The sequence below is a fragment of the Myotis lucifugus genome, unplaced genomic scaffold (genome assembly GCF_000147115.1).
Source record: "Myotis lucifugus unplaced genomic scaffold, Myoluc2.0 scaffold_582, whole genome shotgun sequence".
NCBI classification, from domain to species: domain Eukaryota; kingdom Metazoa; phylum Chordata; class Mammalia; order Chiroptera; family Vespertilionidae; genus Myotis; species Myotis lucifugus.
Window position 1 is genome coordinate 343,978 of NW_005871630.1, and position 10,985 is coordinate 354,962.

Below are 10,985 nucleotides of genomic sequence, written 5' to 3' on the forward strand. Positions count from 1 at the left end.
AGGGTCAGCTAAGCGGGGCGGGAGCCCCTCGCCAGCCACCGCACATGGCAGCACGGGCAATGGAGCCGGGCTGTGCATTCGCACGGAACCCCTCGCCCACCCTCTGCCTCTCCATCGCCTCTGCTTCCGCTGTCCCTCAGAATTCACCTGTCCCGGCCCTCCGAGCCCGCTGATGTCAGCTGTCACAAGACTCTCAGATCATCACCTAGCCCGTGGCTCGGGGTGTAGGGAGCGGCTATAGGGTCAAGCCTCGGATTGACCTAAGTCAGGGCCACAAACAAGTCCCAGCTTGGAGGGCAGAGCCCTCTTAGCATAATTAAGCTGAACCTTACAGCCCTCCCTAGTTCCTTCCCAGGTAGCTAAAGGGCTGTGGGAGGTGCAGCAAGTGGTGCCAAAACAAGGTGAAACGCACAAGAACATTGTAAACATGGTGACCACTTCCCGTGTTCTGCTTTGTGTGCTCTGACTATACAATAAAGCCTCGGCTTGGAGGCTCGGTTTTTTCTGTGTCTTCATCCAAGCACAGGAGACCCACCGAGCCCCAGCTGTATTGTTTTCTTCTTTAATCCTTCACCGCCTCTCCTCAGGCTCACCCTTGGCCGTGCTGGCACGGCACATCTGGGCACTCCCCTTTCTGACCCCCACCCCAATTCTGAAAACCCTCCCACTGTTCCTGGGGGGTCTGCCCTCAGTACACCCCACACCTCCATCCTCACCGCCTTCCCCACCTGAAAACTGGCTCTCCCACTCCCTGATCCAGAGGGTGTGGGTGGCTCCCGGTCACTGTCGCCTCCCCGCTGTACTTCCTTCAGCTTGTGCCGAGGGATCCTACTGCACCAAGGTCTCGGCACGCCCCCATCTCTCTCCTGCCATGAGCTGGTCCCATCCCACCATGGCCACCTCCCAAACCTCACCGTTACCCTTTCCAGAACCTCTGCTCAGCCTCTCCCTCCACCTGCCTCGCTCTCTAGCCCCGGCAGCTCCCAGGACGTCCACCCCATCCGACCTGCAGCCAGGCACCTGCCCCCCCTGGCCTGGTCTCTCCCTCCCTCGCTGCCAGGCTTCTCCCAGGAGCAGCTTAGATCCCACAACCACTACAACCACTACCTTGAGAAGCTTCCAGCCCCCCTGCCCTGCCCTGCCCTGGCTTTGCTGGAACTAATTCCCTGGCAAATCCCAGCCCTGACTCCCAGCTCCCCACCGACCTCGCCTGCTCTCAGCCTGCTGAACTCGCCTGGCAACAACTCTTTTTTACGAAGTTTTCAAAAGTAAAGAGAAGAGTAGAATGAAGCTCACCTCCCGGACTAAACAAGTGGCAGCCCACCTGGCCTCGCCTCAAGTGCACACCCTCCCCTGGATGGGCAGGTCTGCCCAGCAGCTCTGCCACCTCTCAGTCCACTGACCCCTCCCCCTTCTGCCCACGACAGGCCCGGCATCAGGCCTTAAAGGACCAGAGAGGAACCACGCTGGGCTTCTCGGGCCAGTCTCTGTGCCACTGCTGAGCTCTGTGCACAGCACTGGGGCCCACGGAGCTGCACGCACAGAAAGGCAGCAGGAGGGCCACCCGTCCTGGGACCTCGCTGCTCCTCATCACAGAACACCCACATCCGGCACAGGCACCAATGAGAACGCTGCCCAGACCCTGGAAAAATGGGTGTGGCCGAGTGACACTGGCCAGCATGGTGGAAACGGACGTGGTCCATGTTGGCGCAGCAGGAAAAGGAGCAGGGCCCCGCAGTCGGGCTGCCTGCAGGTTTCTATGTGAGAAACGAAGTGTAATCCCATGTAAGCCCGTGGCGGGGTCTCCTTCCACAGCAGCCTAAACGCTCCCGATGCCGACTTTCCCCACTTGCTCCTGTGCTGGGCCTCGTCCTCCTCCTCCTCCCCTTCCTCCTCCTGACCCAGTTCCCAGACGACAGCTGTGCTTCTCCAGTAAACACCAGGGTGACGAGAGGAACCTGTCCTGGCCCGTGTGATGGTGACCTGCCACACACCTGTGCAGGGTGACCCCCACTCCTGCACCGACCCCGACTCCAGGCATCACTCAGCCACGACCTCTTGCAGCACCAAGTGCGTCTCTCCACCAGGTCACATCCACCTGCAGACGAGCCAGCACTGCTCCCACCTTGAAGTGCTTCTAGGAACCACAGTCACCGCAGAGATGCGGCTGGCCAGCCCCGGCCCAAAGCGCACCTCCAGGCAACCCCTCACTGAGTGACAGGAAACCACAAGGCTCGACCCAGCGCAGCCAGACGACACCGACAGCCCACAGGCAGGCTCCCTGGGACATGGCTGTTTCAGGAGCCCCCGGCTGTCCCCGGCTTCACTGCTTAGAGGCGGGATTCTGAGGGATGGAAAGATTTCCGGCTCCTCAGCCTGACGCTTCTGAGAAAGGCACACGTAGGCTCTAGGCTCGTAGAAACTGAACGTGAGGGCTACGGACTCACCACCTGGCCCAGAACCAAGCTACCCCGGGACACCTGAGCAGCACTCACCGGTGACATCTTCCGGATCAGATCGTGGGCAACGACCAGCAGGTCCCGGTCCTTCATCACCTTCCTGCGGAACTGGGCCGCGTCCCCGGGGTGCAGCACGTCCAGCTGCTCCGCGGTCTCGATGACGGCCTCCAGGCAGCTCCGCCAGGAGCAGAGCGCGGGGATGCCGGGGGCCGCGGCCGCGCTGACGCCCGTGCCGATCACCAGGAGCAGTTCCTGCGGCTGTTTCTGGATGAGGCTTTTTAAAAACTTTCTGCTTAAAAACCGGAGGGAGAGAATGAAAGTCCGCGTGAAAGGACGGCACCCGAACAGAAGCAGCGCATTTGGGGAGACGTGCAGGTGCTGGGTCCCGTCGGCCTGGCACACGCACATGCACGCTGCCCGTCTCCGCTGCTGCAGCAGGAGCGCTGTGTTCTCTGTCTGTCCTGCACGCTCCATCCTGTCCCACAGGGGCCGTGGGGACAGCAGCGCCTTGTTCATCGAGTCCCAGGGTTAAGCGCACAGGTAAGTGACGTGACCTCTCAACAAAAAGCACCGCCATTTTCATTCTCCGGAGCCGCAAAGAGCTCGGGAACAATGACGGCGAAATGATCCCTGCTTCCCGTGACGGGTAAAATCCTGGCAAACGCTGGTTTTCTGCCACTTACCCATCCCCGCGCTTTGCAAGAGCAGCGCCTCCGACCTGGCGTAACCTGGGTCTACAGCAGACTGCCCCCCGCCCCCCCCCCCGCGGCCACAGCCGTCTGAGCCGGGGCCCCCTGACCCTGCTGCTCCTGGGAGACCAGGTCCTGGTCACGTCCTGGGGCATTGCTGATGCTGACGCGGAGCTTACACAGCCCCTGCGACTCGTCAGACCAGCTTCTCCCCTCCCTCTCGCCGCGACTGAACAGGAGCTACCAACCTGCACCAGGGGGCGTTCACTTGTATTTACCTGGACTTTTGTTCACTTCTGTGTGTTGTCTTTTCCAGTGAATCCATCTGTGAATCCTAAAGAGAGAAGTTAGTCAGAAGCGACTTCCATTTCCCAGATGGAAGCTGTGTGGTTAGTGCGGGGAAGAGGGAAGGCGGGGGTGAGAGCAGGGGTCCTGGGCGTTCGCTTACACTGGGCACCTGAGAAGCGTCAGCACAAAACACGCGTCAGCGGCTCCTGCACCACCGTCCCTCCCCCGGGCTGCGGCTCCGGCCTCTGCTCCGGACAGGAACGGGGCGGCCTGTAGCGCCTGGGGAGCGTGCTGGGTCCTCACGCTGCCCCCCCCCCCAGGGCTTGTTCCCGAAGAGCTTCCACCGGAGGAAGAGCCGGCGAGCGAGGCGCGGCGCAGTGCAGGCGGGAGCTGTGTGCTCCCGGCACCGGGTACCGCGTCTGCCGGGGCTCATGACCCTCAGCCAGTTCCCAGATGCCAGGCCTCCCCGTGGCCGTACTGACATCCAGTCCAAAGACATCATCGCAGTCAGAGGGCAAGCCCTGGCCGGATGGCTCGGTGGGTTGGAGCGCCATCCCGTACACCACAAGGTAGCGGGTTCAATTCCCAGACAGGACACATACACACCTGGGTTGCAAATTTGATCTCCGGACGGGGCGCATAAGGGAGGCAACCAATCGATGTTTCTCTCTCACATCAATGTCTGTCTATCTGTCACTCTCTCTCTCTCCCTTCCTCACTCTGAAATCAATAAACGGTCAATTCTCCACTTACACAAAACAAGACCTTAACCAGCTAGGTCGCCATTGCCAAACTATCTCCACATTCTATCATTTTCCCAGAATCCCATCCCCCCTAATTCCAGAACTATTTACTGGAAACAAGAAAATATACAGAAAAATAACGTCTAAAAAAAGCCCTGAATCCCACCACGAGCAGCAGCTGTTATCACATGTACATGTTCCCTCCACACATTGCTCTTTAAATTGCATGCTCATTTGAGACCACTGTTCACATCCTCTTTTCATGCGTTAGAACCAAGCACTTCCTGTATGTTATGAGCATGATTCATAGGTGTCAGTGCACTGCCACATCCTGGAACCCTGCCTCCCCGACATGCCATCATTTCCTTTATCTACATCCCCAGCCTCCAATCCTCATGCAGGACGCTGCCAGACACTCTAACCACCACCCTGTGCACGAAGTGTCCCCACCTTCTGAAGGGATGTATGAGGAGTTCCCGAGAGGCAGGATTGCTGAGTTACAGGATGTGAGCCTGTAAAACACGCCAGCTCGCGCCACCAAGCTGCTTTCCAGACGGCGGGCAGCAGGGTATGTAAGCGCCTCTCTGCGGTATCCTAACCAGCACGGGGGGTGGGGGGGGGGGGGGGGCGCGGACCACCGTTTTAGATGTGTCATCTTTTCTCCCTCAGTTAGAATCAGGTCACCTAAAATAATCTTCCAAGAACCGTTTCTAAGCACATTACACTTCAGAGCACACGGAGCCTACAATGTCCCCGAAGATGCCTACACTCTGTCACTAGGTGTCACCCAGGGGAAGGGCTCGGAGCTTCCCCCAAAGGCGTCTGCGACTTCCTCCAAGCATGAGGAACCCCGTTTCCGGCGATGAGAACGGCTCACTGATGCCAGCCAGCTGCCCGGCAGCGGTCAGGCAGGTGCGGGGCCCTAGCCACCCCTCCCACCAGGGTCAGATGGGTTTTGACTCTCGGTCAGAGCACATACTTAGGTTGTAGATTCGATCCAGAGTCAGGGTACGTATGGGAGGCAACCACTAGATGTTTCTCTCTCACATCAATGTTTCTCTCCTCCCTCCCCTCTCTAAAATCAGTAAAAAATATATATACATATATATGTATGTATATATATATATATATATATATACACACATATCTACAGGAGACTGACTTCAGAAATCTATCATTGATTAATTAAAAAATAAAAATCTCTAATTCATTTAATTATTGTTCAACTGCTTTTGATCCTCCATACATTCATGGTTATAGTGACACACTGAAAAACTGAACATTGCACGTACACATCTGCAAAAAGGTACGAACAATGTAAACTTTTATGGGCTGGACTGAACTCCTCATCAAGTGATTTCAGAGCTTCCCGAAAGAACAAGTTCTCGCTCCGACAACTGAGCCCCTGCGGCGAGCATCGCCGGCTGGTTGCTGGGTAGGGGCTCCAACCTCTTCCTGGGCCTGAGCTGGAGGCTGGAGCCGGCTCAGCTTCACACGGAACCTCCCAGACTTGCACTGACGTCTCCCGGCAGGCTGAGGGGCCGCCGCGGAAGCACCAATTATCCCGCAGCTCCGCTCCGCTCCGTGACTGCAGTGAGGGCTCAGCTGCCCATATTTAGGCATTTAAGTTCGTGCAAGAGGACCTTACAAGACATTACCTCATTTCCTGTTCTCCAGCAGCACGATCAGAGCCGCATCTCCGTACCCTAGAAAGCACTCCAAACCTCTCCTGTTTGCACACAAGGCCAAGCAGGAGACACCCAAAGCCCCGAGCACGGGACCCTAGAAGTTCTGGACGCACAGCGAGCCCGCATGTGCTCCCACCCAGCTCTTCTAGGCCAGTCGGGTTCCAGATGACATAACAAACGCCTCCAGGGACTTTCAGAAGCTGCATCTTTTGGTTTCCTTGGTGATTCTGTTGTCACCAAAGCTTGCAGGGCCAACGCCAAGTCATCACAGCAGCCCATTTCTTCCCAAGGACCCAGCGGCGCTTTCTGGCAGCACCATGGGCCTCGGCACCGATCCGCGTGAGCAGCTCCTGCCGTGTTACCTAAGCCCAACCAAGTCTTAGCAGGACGCTTTCTGCTTCACTTGTGAGATTAGGAGTATTTTATGAACTAGCTTCCGAGTAGCCGGAGATTGCTTTATTCTTTGAATTCCCAGCATCCAGCACCAAATAAATGCTCATCAAACTGAGTCCCGATGCTTAAGAGAGTAAACTATAAACACCAGCTGTCATTTACAGCTGGCAAAACAAGCCCCGCCCTCCACTCCCTAACCCCACCGTGCTAGCCTGTTAAAGACCTCCACCCTCACCACTGCGCCCCCTGGTGACCATACCCTTATATAGGCCCCTCACCCACTGACTCTAGGCTTGGTCATGTGACTTCTTTGGCCGATGGAGTATCAGCAAGCAAGCAAGCGTTTGATAAGTGCTTTGCCCTGGTGTCAGCCTGGGCACTGAAGGGCCGGGGGTTCGATTCCCAATCAAGGGCACATGCCTGGGTTGCAAGTTTGTTCCCAGGCCTGTTCAGAGCACAAACAGGAAGCAACCAATCAATGTGTCTCTCTCACATCAATGTTTCTCCCTCCCTCCCTCCACCCCTCCCTTTCACTCTCTCTAAAAGTGGAAAAATATCCTCGGTGAGGATTAACACCACCATCACAACAAAGAGTTTGATAAGCTCTGACGCGAGAGCCTGCACTCCTGGGAGGGTGAGCCAGTGGTGAGCCCCAGCTCCGGAGCTGACAGCCCAGCCCCCCACCCCCACCCAGCCAGGGACACAACCTACAACCAGCTAAGGCCCTGGCCTACAGAACCGGGGGGTGTCAGATGCACTCGCCACCCCCGTCTCCACAGCCATGACGATTAGAAGGATGAGAAGGAAGACAAAAGTGTCAAGAAAACAATAGTGACCCACAGCAGAAACGAGGGACTGCTACGTAGTATAAACGTGCTGCTTCCAGCAGACCTGAGACTTGGAGATACCAGTTTAAGTGTAATCCATGTAACCGGTGTCCTTCCTGAGGACTGGGATGTCCTTAAAGGGGCCAAAACCCATCAACTGTACTCGGACCACCTGGCAGGTCTGGAAGCCTGGGAGCCATGGAGCAGGCACTCCCCAGCCCCCCACACACACTGACACTGCAGGAGCCTCACACCATGCCCCCCGTTCCTCTGGTTGCATCCCCACAACTGCCCTTCTCCAGGCGCTCTGGTTCCGTGCAGACTCGGGAGGGGCCCCAGGAGCAGAAATCACGGAAACAAGAGCAACTCTTCAAGTGCGTCTGACAAGCACACCTGCGACCACCAGTGTCCCCTGTGATGTAGCTATGGTTTCAGGGGAGTTCGATGAGCATGAGTAGGTGCACCTGCACGGGAAACAGGTGCAGAGGGACCACGAGGAAGCTTCCAGAACTGCCAGGGACGGCAACCTCTCCACTGGAAGCAGCGCGGGCCCCACGGGGAAGAGCACAGGTCTGGAGGCGAGGAAACCCCGCCACTTCCCCGCCGGAGACCGCTCTGAACCTCAGTTTCCAAATCTGTCAAATGGAAAGTCCACTGCACACACCACTGACGCGCTGTGGGGCAGGCGCAGAGCTGAATGTAAATGCTGACCTGCTCCTGCGGCCCTCAGCAGCCAGCGCTCTCCCTCGCTGCAGCTCACTTTCCCACGCAGTCACTAGAACTGCAAACTAATGCACCCACTTGCGGGGGGAGGAGGGGGTGTAAGAGGATATAGGGGGAATAAATGGAGGTGGAAAAATTAATTTTTAAAAAATTTAACCACAGTTCTGATAAAATGTAACTCCTTCAATTTACAGAAAACACAAAAGCCTTAATTTGAACACATGCTACTAAACCGATCACTTTTATTGAGTCAATGAATCACGATGGGGGCAGAGAGAATGTTCATTTTGTAATAATCAAAATGTGCTCACTTGCTTCTTGAAACCAGTGCCTCCAGAGTTGCTTGGGCATAAATGCTCAAACCAAGAAAAGAACAAAATTATGAATAAAAAATGTAAAGGTCACAGTTTAGTTCAAAAAGCAACATTAATGATGGCACTTGGCGCCCTGAATGGGGTGAAGGGAAAGTCCTGAGCATTTTACACGCCTGGCCCCCAGCCACCCTCTCCGTAACCGAGGCGTGGCCTCTGCCACCGCTCACCGGGCCGCGCCACTCAACCCTCTCGGAGGCCAACCACCGTGGAAACAGTCACGCACGTTTTCCCCTGGTGTCGGTGCAGCTCAGACTGGCACTCAAATACACTTGGCATTTTACTGGGAGCCCTGCCAACCGATAAATCATTAACTGCTTTACAGTTTGTCCATCAGCTCCGACACGTTGCATAATTCAAATAGACGTGTTCCTAGCGATAAGCCAATAATGGTCAAACACACCAATTCAGAGGCCAGCACTCATCCGTCCCACGGGAAACCAGTGATGCTCTAGATTCTAGAAAGCAAACCTCCGACTCAACTTAAAGGGATAGACTCCTGGAGCTGGAGGGATCCTAGAGACCATGCGATGCCAAATGCCCTCTTACAGAAGGAACACTGAGACTCCGAGGCAGTGACTTGGTCAAGGTCCCCCAGGAACTAGGGGCCACTCACTCCTGTTCCGTCACTTGCACTGTGCTGGGCGTTCATTCCCTGGTCCACTGTGCCTCCAACACCTCGGCCCTAGCTTCTGCCTTTACCACCGAACCTTCCACCACAGCTCGGGAACACGCACCCTAAAGTAACAAGCCCGCAGTTTGGCTGATCCACAGTTCCACCTGCTGCTTAACCCAGTGGTCGGCAAACTCATTAGTCAGCAGAGCCAAATATCAACAGTACACGATTGAAATTTCCTTTCAGAGCCAAATTTTTTAAACTTAAACTATATAGGTAAGTACATTGTTATTAACTTAATGAGGGTACTCCTAAGGCTTAGGAAGAGTCACACTCAAGGGGCCAAAGAGCCGCATGTGGCTCGAAAGCCGCAGTTTGCCGACCATGGGCCTAACCCATCCAAAACCTGAGAGAAGCCGGTGGTCGAGGAGGCGGACAGTTTTCTGTTTGCTCTTGGCGTTTGTCACGGGCCTTAGCAGGGAACAACTCAGGGGGCTGGGCGGGAGCAAGGCTGCACTCGGGACTGCTCGCTCCTGGCAAGACCCTCAGGCTCCTGGGGGCAGGAAGTGGGGTCTCCCTGAAAGAGCCCAGCCTTGGAAGTTCAACGACCCGACACCCCTCGCTCTACCATCGGACCTGCTTCCTTCATCTGTACAAAAGGAATAATACTTTCACCTCACAGGACTGTGGGAGACAGAAAAGAGATGACATTTAAAAGAACAAGCCGAGAACCGCCTGCTTCCCACCAAACCCTTTGCATTTGAAAATTCTGCTCCCCGGCCACACTAGTCACATTCTACACGCGTGAAAGCCGCGAGGAGAGCAGGCCCGACCCCTGCATCAGCTCAGTCTCCCGTGAGCACCCTCCTGGCCTCCCCCTCCCTCACCGAGTCCAGACTTCCACCTCGTCCTGCGGCTTTGTCTTCCTGAGTCTCCCTACCACACCCCCTGCCACTGCTCCGGTCCCCTCAGCTGTCCCTCCAGAGCGACGTTTCAGACGGACACGCTGCAGGTCTGCCTTCCAAGGGCTCTCCATCGCCCTCAGACCCGCCGGCGGCCACACCCTCAAGGTCCTGCTGCTTCTGAGCATCAGCCTCTCATCCAGCCCCGGCGGCGCCTGCACCTCCTGTGTGGGTGCTGGGCTCCCTGGGACACCCGACGGTCACCCTGAGGCGGCCCTGGGGGACCACCTGCCCTTTGGCATAAAGACCACGAGGGTGAACGCTCCCGGCGGCAATGCCCAGAACTCCGCAGGCTCAGGCAAGAGAGAACTCACCCGTCTGGGGGTCTGGACTTGAAGCGTAGCTGTGCCTGAGGAAGCCCAGGCCCCACTGCCACCGCCCTGCCCAGGTCACTGCCGCCTCTCCCGTGGCCTTGCTCCCTCCAACCGTCCTCCTGCACCAGACAGTGAGTGTCCAAAAACACAAACACCGCCCTAGCCTACTTGGCTCAGTGGAGAGAGGGTTGGCCTGCGGACTGAAGGGTCCTGGGTTCATTTCCAGTCAAGGGCTCGTAACTCGGTTGCAGGCTCGATCCCCGGCCCTGGTTGGGGCGCGTGCAGGAGGCAACCAATGGATGTCTCTCTCTCACATCGATGTTTCTGTCTGTCTCTCCCCCTCCCTTGTACCTTCTCTAAAAATCAATGGGAAAATATCCTTGGTTGAGGATTAACAAAAACCATCTTCACTTCCCTCCTAAACCCTCGCACGGCCTCCCTTAAACCGTAAGCTCCTCCAGGCTTCCAGAAGGTTCCATGCTCTGGTCTTGACTCCCTCGCCCGCCTCAAACCCTGCACTGGGCCAGACTTCCCAGTTTCTCCCATTGTGGTCTCTCCTTGGAACACTTCCCTCACCCCCTCCACCGACCAGCTCCTCTCCCTTCCCCCGCCGAGGGAATGTCACTGGCTCAGGGGGATGGTAGAAGCCATAATTCAAGAAAGGGCCGCCCTAACCAGTTTGGCTCAGTGGATAGAGCGTCAGCCTGCGGCCTGAAGGGTCCCAGGTTCGATTCCGGTCAAGGGCATGTACCTGGGTTGCCAGCACATCCCCAGTAGGGGGTGTGCAGGAGGCAGCTGATTGATGTTTCTCTCTCATGGATGTTTCTAACTCTATCCCTCTCCCTTCCTCTCTGTAAAAAATCAATAAGATATTTTTTTTTAAAGAAAAGAAAGGTCCAAGGGCATGGGGGC

At 56.4% G+C, this 10,985-nt stretch overlaps 1 protein-coding gene across 3 annotated transcripts in view; it reads right to left on the minus strand.

Annotated features, from left to right (window-relative positions):
• The window catches only part of FAM118A (family with sequence similarity 118 member A), a 20,848-nt gene extending 17,120 nt beyond the window's left edge, over positions 1–3,728 (minus strand). Inside the window, exons 1-3 of one of the 3 annotated variants that reach the window (XM_014446852.2) lie at positions 3,597–3,724; positions 3,427–3,482; positions 2,496–2,751 (exon numbers count right to left, since the gene is read on the minus strand). In XM_014446852.2, coding sequence (XP_014302338.1) covers positions 2,496–2,751; positions 3,427–3,473 — 303 coding nt within the window. In that variant the 5' untranslated portion in view covers positions 3,474–3,482; positions 3,597–3,724. Of the gene's footprint in view, positions 1–2,495; positions 2,752–3,426; positions 3,483–3,596 lie in introns of all 3 variants that reach the window. The other 2 variants (XM_023745786.1, XM_023745785.1) reach the window with 2 other exon arrangements.
• Between the last annotated feature and the right edge of the window lie 7,257 nt (positions 3,729–10,985).